The sequence below is a fragment of the Fundulus heteroclitus genome, chromosome 16, assembly GCF_011125445.2.
Source record: "Fundulus heteroclitus isolate FHET01 chromosome 16, MU-UCD_Fhet_4.1, whole genome shotgun sequence".
NCBI classification, from domain to species: Eukaryota; Metazoa; Chordata; class Actinopteri; order Cyprinodontiformes; family Fundulidae; genus Fundulus; species Fundulus heteroclitus.
In genome coordinates, this window is record NC_046376.1 from 31,106,156 (window position 1) to 31,126,829 (window position 20,674).

At 41.5% G+C, this 20,674-nt stretch overlaps 1 protein-coding gene across 2 annotated transcripts; it reads right to left on the minus strand.

Moving 5' to 3' along the window:
- Positions 1-5,820: 5,820 nt before the first annotated feature.
- On the minus strand, positions 5,821-16,225 carry LOC118556100 (glutaryl-CoA dehydrogenase, mitochondrial-like). Of its 2 annotated transcripts, none has more exons than XM_036148445.1 (12): positions 16,113-16,225; positions 15,585-15,702; positions 13,174-13,206; positions 12,920-13,060; positions 12,726-12,788; positions 12,419-12,589; positions 11,508-11,637; positions 8,449-8,665; positions 8,214-8,317; positions 7,956-8,081; positions 7,415-7,575; positions 5,821-6,524 (listed from the first exon to the last, which is right to left on the minus strand). In XM_036148445.1, exons 2-12 carry the CDS (start codon positions 15,685-15,687, stop codon positions 6,451-6,453), a joined length of 1,323 nt encoding a protein of 440 aa, XP_036004338.1. In that variant the 5' UTR covers positions 15,688-15,702; positions 16,113-16,225; the 3' UTR covers positions 5,821-6,450. The 2 variants fall into 2 exon arrangements, with proteins under 2 accessions (XP_036004338.1, XP_036004337.1); XM_036148444.1 differs by having other exon boundaries at positions 7,415-7,608.
- Positions 16,226-20,674: the final 4,449 nt, after the last annotated feature.

Consider the following 20,674-nt stretch of genomic DNA (forward strand, 5'->3'; position numbering starts at 1 on the left):
TCAGCTGGCTGGAAAAAAGGGCTGATACTACTACACTTTCCTTATTGTCGTATTGCTTTGCTTACAAGAGAGACAAATTTAGCAGTTTGGATATATACCCAGTTGTGGTGAAGCATATATATATATATGCATATATACAGTGTATATATATATATATATATATATATATATATATATATATATATATATATATATATATATATATATATATATATTAGGGCTGGGCAAGTTAACGCGTTAATTTCGCGTTAACTCATTAGACTATTAACGGCGATATTTTCTTTAACGCGCGTTAACGCATGTTGGTCACATGCTTTTATTTTGTGAAGGTCTGTTGCTGCGGTGTAGGGGTTTGAATCAGAACAGTAGGTGGCGATAATGCGCCAATAACCTCGCTGTCAGCCAAGCCTCGGATTCAAAGAGGAAGAAAGGTGCTGGCCGGAAAAAAACACAGCTGACATGCGGAAGGCGGTGTTTCCCGCAGGTACCGCGAGCGAGCTTAGGCGAGGCGAGGCGGTGAGTTGGCGGCCGGAACAAGTTTTGTGCGGAGCGGAGCGGAGCGGGGGGGGGGTCTGCATCGACGCCGTCGGTGAAGTCGCTTCTCGTTTCAAAGTATCCATGTATTTTTGCCTGTTTTCCCCCTGCCATTCACTATATGCGCGCGAGAAAGCAACAACAAAAAACCGCGTGTCAACGTCAAATAAACGCAAGCATATCGAGTTAGCAAGCATTTCAGTTTAAAGTTCTTCCAGCATCGAATATGACAGAAACAAGTTAGTTGTAACCACTGCCAAGTTAAACTTTGGTATTGAACATAAAATGGTAATGCTGCTCCCTGCTGTTACCTCAGAAATTGCCTGTTTTTGGTAGATTTTTTCCCCATAAAGAGAATTCCCTGTCAGTGGCAATAAGCTTTAATTTATTATTATTGCTATTTTTTGTTTTACATGTTTAAGTTGAGCTTTACACTAAATATGTGTTACTGATAAGTGCTACAAATGTTACAACACTTTTGTTCATATGGCAGCAGAACATTAAAATAAAAGTGCTCTTTACACTACTTTTGAATTCATTCTTGGAGTTTGTAAATACAATGCGATTAATCGCGATTAATCAGTGCGATTAATCGCGATTAAATATTTTAATCGTTGCCCAGCCCTAATATATATATATATATATATATATATGTGCATATATACAGTGTATATATATATATATATATATATATATATATATTGAGTTTCCTTTCTATTGTGTAATTATATTAGGAATAAGGTGTACATTTATTGATTTATTGGAAAACAAAACAATTAGTAGGGGAAAGTAGATACTGGCAGATACAAATAAAAGTGCAATAGAAGGTCAAGAAGAGCAGCTGCCTTTCTGGCTGTGCATAATGGGATGAAATGCTAAACTGATGTTACTACAATTTACACTGCCGTGTGGTGTGGCCAGGACATGGCACCCTGGTGGCGCCACTCCTCTAAGGAGCAATTCTTAATCAGGCCTAGCCTATAGAAAGTAAACATTTAGATGTGAGAGGGAAATCTAAAACTAGGAGCATGGAGACAGCTAATTTTTTTATTTTTTGTGGCTCTAGTGGCACACATTTTATTGACAGTGAGCTGACAGGAAGAGGGTGGAAGACTGGCGGCAAAGCACCGCGGGTCGGAGTCGATCCTGGGCCGACCGCGTCAAGGACTAAAGGCCTCCTAATATGGTTCGCGCTAACCGCTCCGCCACGGGTGCGCCGAGACAGCTAAATGTCTGATCAGGTGCATTATTTAGGCCAAGCAAGGAAAGACCGAACACTAAGGTGAGAAAATCCTAGGAGTGACAGAATAGCTCTGTTGGGACTTGTGTTCAAATACACAAAAAATGTCATATCCTCAGCTATGGGCTCCTGTACTCTTCTTTCCCTAATAACACATTATTGCTATTCCTACGCCATTAAATGACACGATTGGCTTTGCTCCCACACTGTTATATCATGTCCTGCATTGGCATGTTTTCTGGCTTTTTTCCCACCGTTGGTTCCTTTTAACAAAGTCCCCTGGGGAGCGGACAACCAACCCGGCTTTGTTTCAGTTTCACCCAGGTTAACACTGAATGCTACACGCAATTCAGTTTATATAGTATCAAATCACAACCCATGTCATCTCAAAGCACTTTACAAATTCTATTCAATTAAACCACAGACGGATTGGTCAAACCATTTTCTGTTTCAGGAAACACAGGAGATTACATCAAGTCATTGACTTTGCAGCAATCCCTCATACCGAGCGTGCATGTAGTAACAGTGGAGAGGAAAACCCCCCTTTAACAGAAAGAAACCTCCAGCAGAACCAGGCTCAGTGTTAGCGGCCATTTGCCACTACTGTCTGGGGGGGGTTGAGAAGCCAGAGCCCGAAATGTTCCAAAAAGGATTAGCATGAATCAGGGAATCGCAATCCAAATCCATCCTCTTTTTTAGAACCATTGCTTGTAATGATGCAGTTTGTTCTAAATTATATCTTGCTGACACTGTTTTTAAACAGCATGGGTGTACCGAGGGTGGAAAATTGGAACCAGCAGCCGCTATAACCTGGATCATATACAGTCAATTTTGACTTTGCGTGCCTACCAGTCTAAATTTGGATCAAAAAAAGGTATATGTGATTAAACCTGCTGCAGTGGTTACTCTGACCCTACCCATGAATCCCATTGATGAGCAATAATCCTTTATTTTGGTGTAATCAGAGCATTTGCACATTTGATCCCTATAAATGGCTTTTCAGACCTCCATTTGATACCCATGAAAAGGAGATCTTATTTGGAACCCTGCTGTGATTATAATACACGAGATTACTTGAGATTATAAATGTATGATTATGCACACTTAGCCGCTGGTTAATTCTGGGAATCATGAGGGAGATGGCAGCTTTTTTCCCCGCTTGAATGAAGGGACGCAGAGATTGCAGAGCATTTAGGGGGGAAATTTATCAGTCCAAGCTGCACATACCCAAAAAGATTAAAAGCCTCCAGTCCAAAAAAAGGGGAGGAAAAGTAATTTCCTTACATAAGCAGCATGTACTGACAGGGATTTGCTGTTTAATTCCTCCCCACTTCAAAGTAGCAGTGTCACACATGTGACGGCGCAGCATGGAGGCCTCGATCTGCGCAGCAGCCAGGTTCTTTTTCCACATCAGTCCTTCCTTGTTGGATTTACAGGGGGAGAAGAGGAGCAGCTGAGAGGATCTGCTCATAACCTTTCGTTGGGTTCAGAACCCCTCCACTGTCCTGGACAGGAGGCAGAGCCGAGATCAGGAGCGAAGGGAGAGAGGAAACGGCTAAATCTGCACCAGCAGGAAACTGCACACACCGATTATTTGATTTCCCTGCTACACCTTCTTTAGATGTTGTGTTTTTTTATTGTTCAAGGTCAAGTACTGCTACCACCTCAAGGCTGAATTCCTTTTTGTTTGTTTTTTACAAACATCTGTGAATCTCAAATAAACAATGGAAAACTATAAAAACACAAAATAATACATATAATACACATAATACATGTTAAAAATAGTCGGTACACCCTGACTGCTGCAAATTCTTATTTGCAGTATTTTTTTAAATATTGTACTGGTTCTCAGGGTTTACTTCATTACAAATAAACCTTTTATCATTGTATTTCAATTTAAACTTAGTTAAATTCTTTAGCTCAAGTAATTTTTTCAAGGCATTGAATCAAACATTTCGAGATGATCCAGGCAACAGCCCTGTCCTTAAGTTTTTTATTAATACATTATTACTGTTACATAAAACCAGATTTACTCAGGACAAAGAAACACAACGCAAAATGAGATAATACAAAGAGAAAGGCTAAAACAAGCATTAGATATAATTTTAAAATTTCTTTAAGGCTTCAATTCTTCTTCTGGTTCCACAAAGTCCACCTCAGGTCATCACGGGGAGCCACGGAGACGTCCCAGTCTCCTGGTGGAAGCCTTGACCAGAACAGGTCTGGATGTTGGATGCCAGCGGCCACCTGCGCTATATTTTTTCAGATCAAGCCCACATGTTGAGTTTGTTCTGAACAAAAGGGATCATTGGAAAGCCACATGAATGTGCGTTCTGACCCGTTCTAGTAACAGCAGAGTGAGCGGATTAACTGGGAACGTCTCAATTTCATTACCAGCACAGCGGCTTGTTCAGTGCTTTTATGTTAGCTTCAGGATTAGACAGGCGGCATTTCAGAGGTACAGCTAAGCACCTCCATCCACTGGATAAATAAATCATCTTTAACTGAGACTATTTGCTTTAGTGAGCAGAAGACGACTGCAAGGTTAAACTGCAGTCACTTTGCTCCTTAAATATGTGGGTAATTATAGTCGTGGTTTGCTGAAAACATAATGCAGAGATAAATCTGTACATGTTTGGGAACTGCTTCTACCCAGGACATCACTGGTGAGATATAAATATGGAACGATTATACAACAAACATGTAATGGGAGCACACATTTGGTCTGATTGCATTTTTGCTCTAATCCAAACATAATCAAAATGATTAATGCAAACGTAAATATCTACAGATGCCCCGAACAAATATTTAGTTTCCCCCAAATCAAAACTTCTGCTGTGATTCTGGAAGAACTGGTAGAGATCCCCTAAAGCGGTTGCTTTATTGTTTCCCATGTCTTGTTTCATTTTTTTAAATAGACAGTGGTTGGTTTATTTTTTTCTAACCATTATTTTGTTTATTGACATTTTTTTAATGAAAAGAAAGTGGTCAGGGCTTTGGGAATGCGGCTCCAGGAGTCTAGCTTGTTCGTTCCAGAACCATTGCTGCTGTTTTAAACTTTGTCCTGTCAGAGTATCTGATTTTGCTCAGGTTCAAACAATCTATCTGAAATGTTCTCTTGAGAAGAAACGAAGCTGGCCACAATGTCCAGAGCAAACCCAGGAACCCACTTTTGGACCAGCCACGACCTGAGCCCTACTGGATTTCAATGGACTACCCTAAACGTTGGGTGCGTGACAACAGACTAACTCATTTCATTAAACTACCACTGAGAAAAGCGGTCCAATATTCAGCCAGGATCAATGCCAGAAGCTGGTTAAGGTGTCATTTAATTATGGAGCTTTTTATGTTTACATTTAAGTTTGTATGTCCAATTTTAACCACAGAGGATAAGAAAATAATAGCTCTAAAATGCACCAAATACTTTGCTTTGAAATTCAATATTTATTGATCAAATGTCCATAAAGAGTTTTTTTTTTTAACTTTTCTCAGGTCATTTCTCTTTTATAATCTGTTAAACAGGTGTTGCTGCACATACACAGGATTATGTCACCATTATTTGCAGTAATACCACTTTGACATTTTTGTTGTTGCTGTATCAATCCTCCAGACCACACAGATCTTCTGGTTCTGGTCTACTCTGCAGAACCAGAACCAAACATGGAGAAGCAGCATTCATTTTCTATGCTCCACAAATCTGGAACAAACTTCCAGAAAACTGCAAAACAGCCGAAACACGAGTTCCTTTAAATCAAGACAGAAACCCACCTGTTTAGAGTTGCTTTCAGCCCATCATAACAGGAACATTGACAAACACAATTGATGTGTATTGATATTTTCACTTGATACAATTTAATGTTTATTACTGGTCTGACAACTGGTGACCGTTTTGATGTGTTTATGATGTTTTTGTTTCCGTGATGTAAAGCACATTGAACTGCCTTGCTGCTGAAATGCCATACAAATAAACTGAAGTTACGTCAGAGCAAGAGATCCTTGAGTTATTTCATCTCTTTCAAATGAACACACACACACACACACACACGTGAAACTGAATGAATGTATTTGTGCCTCACAGTTATATACAGACATGTCAGTCACTGACCTACCAGAGGCTTGATGTTACCAAATCTTGATCTTCTGCACACGCGATGGATGTTTTTAACGTTTATTCATTAAAATGATCGCAGGCTAACATCTTAGCGTTACAGTATGTAAAGTGCATAAAGTCGTAATTACTGTAACAATTTCTGCTGCGCTAAAGAAACATTTCAACCAAAGATAATCACACAAACGCGATGTGTGTCTTCATGCTTTGCTGCTTTTATAACTGCATCACCAGACGTCAACACAGCAACTGATCTATAACTTTAACTCATTCTAAACGGTTCACTCACTACCAAAGCAAATTAAGATTTGTTCATTTAAACGCATGGAGAAACTCGTTCCTGCTGTGGAAAAATGTATTTCTTAAAACTGACCACTTAGGTACTTAGAATGGATCAGCTCCACAGTTCAGCGGCAGAATTGAAATGGGCATTTCTCTCCAATTAAAGCACTTAAACTGGTTTTGAGAGAGGACGTTGGATTGGGTTATCTTTTAAAAAACGGACTTGAAATCAGATTTACATTCCCATCGGCAGAGCTGCGTCTGTTGATAGCAGCTGGAGGCCGGATCATTTGCCAACTGTGAAGGACTGCAAGCCTGTGATGGCTCTGCCCAGGATCAGGGCGTGGATGTCGTGAGTACCTGATGGGAGGTAAGAAAAAAACCCAACCATAAATAAAAGTACAACATATCAGACTAGGCTGAGACATGTAGGGTGAAACAGGGATGACTGCTGGCATCGATTAAAAGGCAACTCAACTTCTGTTCTAAACCGATTTATTTTATAATTCAGAAACATTAAAACAACAAACATCAGTGTGTTTTATTGGGATTTTACCTGACAGGCCAACACAAAGTAGAAAAGCTTACACAGTTTTCAACTTTAAGGGGGGAAATAAAACACTGAATCATGTGCGGTTTAGGGATTGAAAGGGTGTGTAATCTCGCAATGCATTGTGGGCCGCCGTAACCATTTTCACAGGCACCGGTCTTTGTTTACATTCCTGAGTCAGGTACGATGATGCGAGAGATTGAGAAACAAATTGATTGAAACGTGGATCGTAGCAAAGTTAAAGGCGATGGTCCGCGCTCAGACCAGATGGACCCTGTTCCCAAAGCTTGCCTTAAAACAATTAGGGAGACGGGTGGAATTGATCCATATGAGCTTGCTGACTGAGCAAGGGGATTAAAATGACCTGACATCACTGTCCGAAGCTGAACTTGTCCTCTTTCTTTTCAATAGAGTTAGTTCAGCAATACAAAGTCTTTAGTGTTCACCCAAAGGGGTTAGATACATTTGCACTCCATGGATTTCAGATGTGATTTCTAAAAAAAAAAAAATAATAATAAAAAAAGGACACACCATGTCCCACTGCCTTCTGCCTCGCAATGATGCCCATGTCTGTGTTGGTCTATGGGATAACATCCCAATAAAACATTCACAGTGTAGTTGCAATGGTGAAAAATGAGAAAAACCACAGGAGGGGCGTGAATACTTTTGGACTCCCACCAATCTCCGTGGCCCTCCTCACCTTCGTACGTGTTGACGGCCTCCAGGTTCATGACGTGACGGATGATGTGGTACTCGTCGGCGATGCCGTTCCCGCCCAGCATGTCTCTGGACTGCCTGGCGATGTCCAGAGCTTTACCGCAGCTGTTCCTCTTCAGCATGGAGATCATCTCGGGGGCCGCTCTGTTAACAAAGCTCACGTTTACCTCAGCTACACTGAAAACATTGTCACAGATGATTATGTTATGCGTTTGTTAACCTTAGCTGAGTATTCCAAACAGCAGACAATGTCCTCCATAATGTTGGAACATTAAAATATCCTCCATCTGTTTTTTTTTTTTTTTTTTTTTTTACATCAGAGATAATAGATTTTAACATTTCCACCCAGTCATGGATCTCTGATAAATCTAAATATTATTTCTTGGTTTTCAGGAGCCTGCTAAAATCCACTGGAAAGGAATCGTGTCCCCTTAGGGTAGGAAAAAGTCTATTTTACTACGGCGTTTTAGAGACGCGTGCACCGGTCTATCTGCATCTAAACGAGAGAGCCCCACCGTTCTTACTTTTTCTCATCAATCAGTCTGCCCAGCTGCAGGCAGGACTGCAGGCCGATCGAGATTTCTGTCAACATGTCAGCCATTTTCTTCTGTATCAGCTGATTCCGGGCTAGAGGAACACCAAACTGGATTCTGGGAGGGGAAAAACAGACAAAACAATAGTTTATTTAACTCGGTGTTAATTAATAAAAGCCATGTCCAAGTTTAGGTTCTCTGCACAAAACAAAGATGCTGTTGCTTTTGTTGCAAAGAGACGTTTCGGACCTGTCCAGCGTGTACTGACGAGCTGCGTGGAAACAGAACTCGGCGGCCCCCAGAGCCCCCCAGGCGATACCATAACGGGCGTTGTTCAAGCAGCCGAACGGACCCTGCAGGACACAAAGCCAGGATTATGTATATCACTTAACTTTACACAGCAAATCCATTAGAATTCATTAAATAAAGACAATATAAAAAAGTTTCTACAGCCAAACCCACTGATTTAAAACGCTTCACTCACCCCAAGGCCAGAGACTTTTGGAAGCAGGTTCTCCTCGGGAACCTCAACTTCATCCATCAGGATCATCCCGGTGGCCGAGGCCCTCAGAGAGAACTTTCCTTCGATCTTGGGGGTGGAGAAGCCCTTCATGCCGCGCTCCAAGATGAAGCCGCGGACCTTGCCGTCGTCACATTTGGCCCAGACCACGGCGATGTCGGCCACAGGAGAGTTGGTGATCCTGGAGGCAGAGGCAGGCAGTTATTAGAGATGCACAGAAGCCACTGCTAGGCCGGCTATTTAGGCTGGAAACAAGGGAAAGTGTCTGCTTCTTTCCTAATGTTCTCTTTTTTTTTAAATGAATGAATGAATGAATCTCAAAATATGTAATGTGACTCTCCGGCATTTTGATGAGTAGTTCATATGATGTGCATTCAATAAATGAAAATGGCTTAAAAAACTTTATTTCAGTCATTAAATTCAAAAGGCGAAACTACTAGATGGTTTGGTCAGGGTGGTCAGTGTGTAACCTCTTTTTAGGCACACGTTTACGTGCTAGTTGTCACAAATACTGATTTGGTCGATCACAAAGCAGTAATTCAGCGCATTTGGAGATTAAACGCATCAAAGCGGTCATCAGAAAGAAGATGTCTGCGACTTTAAACGAGGCATTGGCTGGTGGTGCCGCACAGGGGTTTTCACACAAACACCTCAGATCAGCAGAGAACGGGGCAGAAAAAGGGATAAAAATATCCAGCGAGCGGTAGATGTGTGGACAAAAGCGCCGGGTTGCTATCAGAACTCAAAGGGGGAATGAGCCGGCCAGAGATTTCTGAACCTTAAAGCCGAGGGGCGACGGCAGCAGAAGACCACAGCAGGTTCCCACTACTCTCAGCTCAGGAGTCTGAAGCTACAGCTCACACAGACTCATCCAAATTGGGTGACAACAGTCGGGATGCACAGATATGACAATTTTTATGCCGATATTTTCACAGCTAAATGTAATTGATGCATATTCTACATCTCCCTACCCTTTCCACAGCGTGAAAAACTGACCACACCGCACACATTCAGTTGCCTCCCTGATCCAGAGTGTTTTCCTGGCACACTTCCTGGCCCATAGCATTGGATGCCTTCCCCCATTTAACCGCAGTGGATCCTGTTCTTTTTCTGTGTTTTAGTACCATCCAGCTGGGACTTTTTTTTTTTTTTTTGGATAGACTGGTATCCATCTACTGATGGCTACCTCCAACAGGATAACGCACCACGTCACGAAGCTCGTATCATCTCAAGCTGGTTTCCTGAGCATAACAACAGATTCGCTGTACTCCAGGGGCCGCCACAGTCACCGGATCTCAGCCCGGCAGAACACCAGTGGGATGTAGTGGAACGGAGCATACGCATTACGGATGTGGCCGTTAAGTTAAAAAGAACCAAAATCCCCCGAGGTGCGTTTCTGTCGCCGTGTTCGAATCGATGACATGAAGAATTAAATTGGTTCTGAGGGAAAATAGCGGGCCCTGCAACAGAACGGCGACCTGTCCAGGGTGTACCCCGCCTCTCGCCCATTGAACTCCTGGAGATAGGCACCAGCAAACCTTGCGACCCCATGAGGGATTAAGCGAGTAAGAAGATGGATGGATGGATGGAAAATAGCGGTCCAACCCAGTGATGGTAAGCTCGGTTTGGGAATTTTGATGATTTCGACTTACAGCTAAAGCAAACCTGAACTTGACTTTCTCTTAAACTGAACAGCATAGCATATTTAGCAACGACCTCTTGTTGGCAAACCGCGGGGTCGACACCCTTCCTTATGACCGTGTAGGCCATAACGTGGTCATAAAGCAACACTTCTATTTAAATATTTATGTTAAAGCCGGTCCCATGCTTTGGGTTTGCCTTGGCTGGAAGCCACGGACAATACAATATACAGAAATAAACGTTTGCATTAGATCACTTCAATTAATAAAATACAAGAATTTTACTGTTAAACAGAATTATGGAAATATGATAATGTTTTAACTGTTTTAAAATTATTGAACTGCTCCTGTAAATATAATGATGGGGGGGGGGGGGGGGGGAATAGAGAAAATGCCTGGTTTACACATCATGTTAACAACACCACTTGTTGCCTTTGCTAAATCTGATTCATTCAATGCAATTTAAGCAAACCTATAAAGTGTGACTCAACAGATGGTTGAGTGGTTCACACGTGGTGTGTTTCAGCGGTGAATAGCGCCACCATGTGGACGATTATGATCATTACTCTTGCTGTTGCAAGAAACGGCTAGAACTGAATAATCAGAAACATATAAACATGGTCTGAATGTTTCTTCAATCATTTTACTTGATGCTGCAGAAACATATCGAGAGGTCAAAGAAACGATGACGCCACTAACACCAGAACTTAATCTGAAGCAGTGGATCTAAAGCTGTGCTGCTGGCTGCTACTTAGTTTATTTTCCCATGTTTGTTCCAGGAGTCACATAACAGTAATAATTAACAGGCAAAAATAATGCAACTGCAGTTGTTACGGTGTTTTATTTATAAGAGACTCGTGTCTGGACACTATATACCTATACTATATACCCTGGCAACGTGGGTTCCCGGGTCTGCTGCTGGTATTTTCTGTGTGGGAAGCAGGTATAACAGATCTCCAGAAAATGCTCTCCACCAATTAAACAGTTCAGCAGCGTTTTAATGGCGCACGCAGCCGAGGATAATGATTACTCCATGACAAGGAGCAAGGCTAATGAGACTAATGATGATCTTTGGTGCATTCGTTTAAAAACCTTGCGTCAATAACATTGTCGGATCTTTGAGACGCACAACACAGATGAGTAGAAATCAGTAGTCAGAAATGACAATTGAGGCACAAATGCCTCTAATATAGAGATAGAATAGAAATCTCCTTTATTGTCGCCCAGAGGGGAAACCGGCAGAGAATTGTAAGGGCAAATACACAGAAACATTCACAGATTCTCAGTCTTTCCAGCCACGGAGCACATTCACAAGCTAAGGTCTACCAAGCATTTATTCTGAATAATGTGCGACACCATGTTGCATGGAAGACCATAACTCACCAGGTCTTGGAGCCGTTCAGGGTGTAGGTGCGGCTGGATGGGTTATATTTAGCTCTGGTCTCCATGCCGCTGGGGTCACTGCCGTGATTCGGCTCCGTCAGGCCGAAGCAGCCCAGGATCTCTCCACGAGCTGTAAAATAATCAGTGCTGACTTAATTGGCACTCTAGGCGAAAAAAAAAAAAAAAAAACAAACTCTATCATTTTAGTTTGCAGCAATGACAACAATGACCGAGTAATTTAGAAAAATCTGCCTTGTAATTCCAGATCATTTATTTAGTGGAGGATTTTTTGTTTGTTTTTAACAGGATCATAGTCTGGACCATTAATGGTACCCTTAACAATGCTTTAACATGAACATAACTGAAGCATCTTTAATTCCTCCCTTCTTTTAGACTGTTCAGACTTTGACAGCCAACAGGATGGCGCACCGCGTCACAAAGCTCAGATTATCTGACGCTGCTCTCCTGAACATGACAAAGGGTTCGCTGTACTCCACTGACTTCCACAGTTACCAGATGTCAGCCCAACAGAACCGTTTACAGCACATCCAAGATACCATGGATGTGCTGCGTAATCTGGACTATAATCCTGTGAAATCTCCTGGATTGTTAACACGACGTGACAAAGATAACCCATTCTGTTATCTCCTGGTCACTGCTCCGGACGAGAACCCATTCTTATCTTGATACCATGTACAGTGAGCAGGATGTGGAAGGGAGGAGAGATTTTTTTTACGGCAAAAAAGATGCCGTTATTTTAAGACTGCTGACACATCGTTGCAAGGCGGGCCGACAATTGTGGCCGGGTCAGTACGACTCAGCAAGAAGAACAGGAACTTTTCTAAGCATTCTCCTGCTGATCAGCAAGAATGATTCCCAGAAAACAGGTGATGAATAAACTGTTTTATTACCTAGCTTTGGGAGGTACTTCTGTTTCTGCTCCTCTGTGCCGTACGCATTGATAGGGTGCATGACCAGGGATGACTGCACGCTCATGACGGAGCGATAGCCGCTGTCCACCCTCTCAACCTCCCTGGCGATCAGACCGTACGCCACGTAGCTCGTGCCGGCACAGCCGTACCCTGAGCGTCAAACACAATAAGAGAAGCCTTATTACAAATACAGACGAAGGAATGTGAAGACAGGTGAAGAATGCCCCATGTTTTTAATAAGAGACAGCAATGCATCCCATAATGCCTTAGAGGAATCCAGACTGACCTTTAATAGTTGGGCCAAGGACTCCCATCTCCCCCATCTCAGACACGATCTCTCTGTGGAAAACTAAAAAAAACAAAACAAACAAACACAAAAGTCATAAAGTGTTAAAACTGAAACTGAATATTCAAAGTGAAAATATTTTGTGGAGTCAGTCCGGATATTTGAGCTAAAATAGGCTGGAAAAAAAATCTCACCTTCATTTCTGTTTGCCATCAGGATTCGAGGCATGAGCTTCTCCTGGCAGTACGTCCGGAAGGAATCCCTGATCATGACCTCCTCCTCGGTCAGCTGGCCCTCGAGGTCCAGGGCGTCCCGCCAGTCGAACTGGACTTTAGCTGCCAGGCACGCGAGGAGGAAAGGAGTTTTATTTACAATGGCTATAAAGCATGACTTTGATTAAAAATAAACCTTTGTTGTACGCTTTTCCCAGACAGTTGTCAACACCTACATGGTTTAGCCCTCTGTTCCAACTTGTCTGCATCTAGGAGTAAAAAAAGAAAAAAAAACAGAAACTATTAGCATTGTGCACAGAATAACAGGCCTGGTATGAGGAACGTTTCCAATCTAAAATGAGTTGATTTCAACACGCAGAGATCTGGTGGCATGCTAAGTATTTAAAGCCCCTGAGTGTCTTCACAGTGAAACCAACAAACCTCAATGTATCTTACTGGTGGTTTATGAGATAGACCAGCGCAAAGTAGAGCAGAATTATGAAATGCAAGGAAATCGACATGTTTTAACAATTAAAATTAGTTAGGCGTGCAAATCTAGTTATCATTCCTCACTCTGACACGCCTAAATATGATCCAGGGTAACCAACTGCCTTTAAAAGTCACCAATTAGTAAACAAAGTGCACCTCTGTGTAGTTCCTGCTGCGTCCCAGTCAGTTCCAGAATAAACTAAAGTTTAAACTAAGTAGGACTTCCCACTCGGCAAGTCTGACAATTTTGTTGCCGATTGTTGGATCCAACATGGCAGCTCCTCGCATCGACAACAGTAAGCTGTGATGAAAACGTGTTTATTTTACAAGACACAGCCGTAAGAGTGCGTCTAAAAATCAACGTCGCGTGTAGCGGCGGCAACTCTGAGCGGAACAAATTGAAAGTGGTGATTACTGTGTTAACAGGAACGCTGTTAACTCGGGTGCTACAACATCTCCAGCTCCTAGTTCCAACTCCCGAGGCAAGGAATGCAGCATCTAGTTGTTAGAGGACATTAGTGAGCAAACAGAAGACCAAGGAACATAGACAGGTCAGGCTTAACTTTGTTGATAGGTTTAAAGTAAAGCAAGGTTATGAGGCTCAAAGTTATTTGGCTACTCCGTCCATCCATCCATTTTCCGACACTCTTATCCCTGTTGGGGTCGCGAGGGGTTGCTGGTGCCTATCTCCTGCCGTCTATGGGCGAGAGGCGGGGTACAACCTGGACAGGTCGCCAGTTTGTCACAGGGCAACACAGAGACAGACAGGACAAACAACCGTTTACGCTCACACTAAGGACAATTTAAAGAGGCCAATTAACCTAACAGTCATGTTTTTTGGACTGTGGGAGGAAGCCGGAGTACCCGGAGAGAACCCACGCATGCACAGGGAGAACATGAGAACTCAATGCAGAAAGACCCAGGGTGGACTCAAACCCAGGACTCAGGAGCGTGGCAGAACTGCAAACCTCCAGAGACATGATTGTCCACCTAAACAGCCAAGAAGCCCATAGTAACTCTGGAGGAGCTGCAGAGAAGAGCGGCAAGAAGAACGGCAATGTTGACAGAAAGCTATTACGAGCCCTTGCAGTTTGAAACTTTTAGTTCACACTGCAGGTCTTGATGCTCAATTCAGATTTTTTTTGGGGTGGTCGTTCATCCTATTATTAAATGCGGTCGCTGAGCGACCTGCATGCACAGCTAATAGTGAATTATATGCACATGTGGTAATGGTGAATGTAAAGGTTTCTAGAGGTGTTCAATAGAGTTTTGTTAAAAAAAAAAAATCAATATCAATTTTTATTGCCACATTGCTAGACAGGACACTGGGAAAAAAAAAATAAAAAAAAAAGAAAGAAAAAAAAACGTTGATACTGGCCAGCGTCTCTCCTTATTGTTAGAAAGCTGTTGAGCAACGGGAGTCGACAATATTAAGACCACATCACAGCAAGACGAGAAAGCAGCACAGCTAATAATAACGAAGAGGACGCTTTGAAAAATATCCGATACGTATCCGAATTAGTACCACATATGGAGGTGGCACAAATGGGAATTTTTTTGTGGGCGGTGAAAAGACCAGAACTGGGCCGTTCACACTGGCATGAAAAAGATTGGATATGGTTCGCATTTCCCTGAAGTGTGAGCCGAGCCTTTAGATGGGTCCCTGGTCCAGCACACCTGAATCAAATGGCTGAAGTAGCTCCTCGGTATCGAGTCAGGTTCTCCAGAACCCTGCTAATGACCTGATTATTCCACCCAGGTGTGTTGAAAGCAGAAAGCCATAAAAAAGTTGCAGGACACCAGACCTAGAGAACTGGAGCTGGAGAACCAGCAAACATGTGGAAAAGACCAAAACTAAACAATGGGTGAATCTTGGAGGAAAACCTGTGAGAAATGGCAAAAGATGGTGAATTAGACAAGCAGCCAGAGCTCCAAAGCAATGGTTTGGATTAAAGCATAAGTCGTGTGTCAGAGTGGTCCAGTCAAAGCAATTTTTTAAATTGCTGTTACACAGGCGCTTACCATCCAACCTGACCCCGCTCGAGATATTATTTATACAAGTGTGTTGTCATATGACAGAAAATCCCAACAAAAACACGTTGAGGTTTCTTGCAGCGTGATCATCACGGCATAAAGACTGGTTTCTAGGAGTACTGACCCGGTCTGGCGGCTGCAGCGGTCCCCTGGGCTCTGGAGGACAACAGGAAGGCGCATCTGTGAGGGTTCACCAACAGGCGACACACGGCGCTCCTCAGTGCCATGATGGAAGCAGAGATCTGCGGAACAAACCGATCAGATTGGCCCCAAAACACAGCATGCCTTCATTTTAACTCGGAGTTTACACAAGAAGTAAGGAGGGACGTTACGGGTAACGTTAGAAAAGCGCCGCCATGCTTTATGCTGAGGAGATGGGGGGCAAAGGCGCGTTATTTAGCCCTGACCAAGGTGCTTTCTGGTCCCTGACTGATATATTAGCCGAGCTTTGGTGTTCGTGTGTAGCCGAGTTAAGCTAACCGAGCTAACCTGTGCAGTTAGGTAACTCCAGCTAAACGCGCCTGCTCACCGTAGCTTTGCGCTAACTGGAGTTTTAAGGTTGAAATTAGAGAACAGTTGTCGGAGAAAGGTGCGATTTGTGTTACAAAATGAAAAGTAAAACTACGCCGACGACCGTATGATAACCATTTACCTGTGTAATGTGGAGAAAAATAGTCCCTCTAGCTTCCCTGGGCAGTCTTGTTCACAGTGCGGTGACACTGAACGTCAAAACATTTCCCTACGTCATCACGTAATGCATGCCGATTCATTCTGGCGTCCATAAAACTTTTTTTTTTTGTGTCCTTTTAGAGTTGAAAACAAAAAACTTCCTGAAATCGGGAAGAAAATATCAAAACTGCGTGTTTTATCCTTGTTTATTGTATTTATGTAAAGATGTGCGTTTGGCTTTAAAGAGGAGGCGCGCTCTGATTGGTCACTTTTTGGGGGAGTGTTATTCAGTTCCTGGAAGCAATGCTGTCTCAGTTACAATGAACTTTACTAATAGATGACCCAAACAAGAAACACAGATACATGACGTGCGATGTTTTATATAGATATTTTTTAGATACATTGAAATAATTGTTTATTAAAACAGCAAATTGGTCAACATGCCAACAACTTGGTGCATTTAGGCACCCAGACATGGCAATACCACTTGCTGAAATTTGAACCGATTGATTGATGATGCCAGATGTGTTGGTCTCCCTATTTAACCTTTTTTTTTTTTAAACACTCAACTCTCTCCCGGATACGCAGAGAATGGTCAAAAAAGAGGAAATATTCTGCATTTTTTGCGCAAATATGCTCCAATTGTGTGGGGGGAAATGCCTTGTTGAAATCAGGTCTGTGGAGAATGGAGAAACTGCTTTGAGATTGGCAATGGAAGCATAGATAACCACTTCTCACAACCAAGCTATGCAGCCATCTCTGAATACGCAACACACTAACCATGAGGCAGGGAGATCAAGGCTGCAGCAGCCAACACAAGGTGCCACTTTTGTCAGCGATAACAGGAAAACCGAGGCTACAATTTGCACAGACCAAGCGGAATCAGACAACGCTATAATAAAGACTGGACAAATGTCGTATTGTCAGGTGGGTGGTGGTAGTGTAATGGTGTGGGGGATAGTTTCCTCGTACACTTTGGGTGTCAATTATGCATCATTTCAGCACAGTAACCTACCTGAGTAATGTTGCTAACTATGACCACATTTATATGACCACAGGTTACCTATCTTCTGATGACGGTATCCAGTAGGATAATGCACCATGTCACAAAGCTCAGATTATCTCAAACAGGTTTTTTGAACATGAAATTGAGCTCAATGGATTCATACGTATGAGTGTCTCATGGAGCCCCTTTGGGACATGCTGGAACAGGTGATTTTTCACACAAATGTTCATCTGACATAATATCATCAGTGCTATCATGTCACTATTGATTAAAATCACTGAAGAGGCCTAAGTCAATCAAAGTAACAAAGAATTATAATATCTTTATAATATCTGTATAATCTGACCCAATCTGTATAATATGATTGAACTTGACTTTGTAAAGTGCCTAGAGATGACATGTTTCATGATTTGGCGCTATATAAAAAAAAATGAATTGAATTGAATTGAATTAAGGCCATTCTAAAGGCAGAAGAAGGTCCCCCATGCTACTAGGAATGTGTACCTAATACTGTAAAGTGGCCACTGAGTGTACAATAAAGTTGATCCATATTTGAATCTTCATTTTAACATTTTAATGATCACTTGACATTTTGTTTAAACTACAAAGTTACTGAACCTTATCATTTATGTTTGCTTTGCATTTTGAGTTTGATTTGGGGAAATATGTTTAGACAGAAATTGCTGCATGTATTGTATATTGTAATTGTATAAGAAATGGCCGAGTTATGTTTTTCCTTTTTTCTTCTCGACTGTTTTCATTCAGAAATTGTGTATGATCTGTCTTTTAAATGAGTAAATTAGAGATAAAATTAAGTACAAATATACCTTATTTCATTTTAATCTACATTCACTTTACCACATTACAAAGTATGTAATTTATAAAGCTTATTTTACAGATAGCATAATTTCTGCAGCATAACTAAGAGAAAAATAGGATATACACATACAATGGCCCTCTGACATCTAAATAGTTAATATGTGAACATTCAGATAAGGATTTTTGTATTTATTGAATTTGAAAATTCACCAAATTTTACTGTATTATGTTTACTTTCTTAACCGGGGCTGAATGTTTTTGCAATGACAAACATTTTGCAAAGTTTTGTTGCAAGTTTTTGTGTCTTTGTGCTACATGCTCAAATGGTTAGTATTTAATTGCAAAAAATATGATTGCAGTGTTTTAGCCCTAGTAGAAAATCATTTCATAACTTCATTTCATATCTGTATCACAATGAAGCTGTGATAGAGTCCGTCTAAAATCCCTCTCATACTCTAATTATAAAAATTTATGTTATAAAAGAAGAGCAGAATAGCTGTGAAATCCTTGTCTTCCTGTGTCAGCAATGGCTACCTCCAGAGAAAAGCATGCAGACATTACAGCTTTGCATCATAATGCCCTGGTGTGTGGGGAAATTGCTTCTGAGAATACAGCAGCTAAAATAAATGTCTTCCGGGTCTTCGTAAACTTCACGGCGAGAGTTTCAGTTGCGGGGAAAAAAGCTTCTCGGTGTCTTTGAGAGTCCAGAAAGCTCCCGGACAGTTTCCTCCTGAGGCGTGAGCTACAGAATCAGGTTTCCACAAATGCACAGCTTCCTTAATGCAGCGGACTGCAGATTGGTGTAAAAGGGCTCCACGTGCACTGCGGGGCACTTTTCCACAACAGCCTCGCTGCGTCTGAAATCGTTCCATGGTTAAGAGCACTACCATGATCCACGGCAGCAGGGGATCGTCCTGATGCAGTGCATGTGTGTGGTTGCCTCTCCTCTAAAGTAGTGGGCTTGCTCACAGTTTTCCCATGAAAACGGGGTTAGAAGAAAATGTCAGGGCAACGTCTTTGCATTTTCCAACTTCATGGAGAGTCACACCAAAGACCAGAACATAGAAATATTAGACTAGTGACCATGACACTCTTTAGATTTTATTTCAGAACTTGATACCCATGATGTCAGAGGCCATTGCAGAAGATATATTTATATTCTAAATGCATAATCTTCCTATAAAGTCAACAAAGGGAGGTATTAAAAAAATCTCCAAAATGTTATAGCCACAAAACTAAATAACTGTCACACCGACAAACCATTTGGCCATGGCAATAAATGTGATACTAATGACAACTGGATGAAGAGGTTTGAATATATCGTGGACTCTGCTAAATTGCCTTTTATAAATAAAATAAAAAATACTATTGCTTGACAGAAGCATTGTTCTGTATCTTTTATCTCAAAAGATGCGGGACACATTTTAAATATGGATCTGAAATCATCTTTGCAATCATAAATACAATCTATCTGGTCTGTCACGGTCATCAGAACAGATACACCTGAATACAATCATTTTCTCACACAACATAACTAGTACACAGGCATGAAAGTGTATCATATCAACTCGACTAAGTGCTGCCTACATATTCCATGATGCACTTCAGTGATATAGCGAGTCTCCTATCTACAAAGATGATTGATAAACTTGAGATGCATTTCAGATAGAAATATCTGAAATGAAAGTTGGAAAGCCTTGGCTCCTCTTGTATAACTCAACTCTCTTTTTTTATCATGCATTTGCACACACAATAATAAAAATCATATGCTTTCAGTAAGTAAATTGAGTCTGGAGTCTAAAACATAAACTGTTCTGAATTAAACATTAGTTACACAAGATTTTACTGCACAAGTGCCTCACAAAAGGATTAAAACTCCTTGAGGTTATTCCACATTTCCCCACGTTACATTCACAAATGTCAGTGTTAGTTGAGTTTTATTTATTTCAGTTTCATTTTATGTGATACACCAACACAAAGCAATGCATAATTGTGATAGGGAATAACCATGACATGGATTTAAAAAAAAAATTAATAACAAAACCAAAAATCTGAAAAGTATGGCATCTACTAGTCATTTCATCCCTTTTTTGTTTCTTACATTTGTAGTTCTGCTCCAGATGGTGCCATCTGTCATGGTACAGTTCATAACGACCATTCGTCAATTCATACCAATCTCAAAGACATTTCGTAGGCAACATGGTGGGCGGCTTTCTTTACTGTTCCCTTGTGCGTGACTAAATCTGCACTCTTGGCTTTTTACAAGAAATACTCCCGGTTTTTCACCAACCCTGTTTGTGATGTTCATGGTCAGAATCTCAAGGCGTAGACCTGAAGAGAATATGGTTCTGTTTTCTTACAATAATAATAATAATAATAATAATAATAATAATAATAATATAATAATAATAATGCATTTTATTTCAAGAGTCTTTCAAAACACTCAAGGACAATGTACAGGTAAAAGCAACATCATCATAATTAAAAGAAACACCACAAATTACACACAGGAAAATAACAGAAAAATCATAGTGAAAATGCAATCTTGAACACGTGGGTTGTGAGTTTTGATTTGAACGAGGATAAAGACTCAGTATTGCAGATGTCAGGGGGGAGTGATTTCCAGAGTGTGGGCGCAGACCGAGAAAAAGGTCTGCTCCCCATGGTGCTAAGACGGGCTGAAGGAACAACGAGGTGAGTGGTAGAAGAAGATCTAAGAA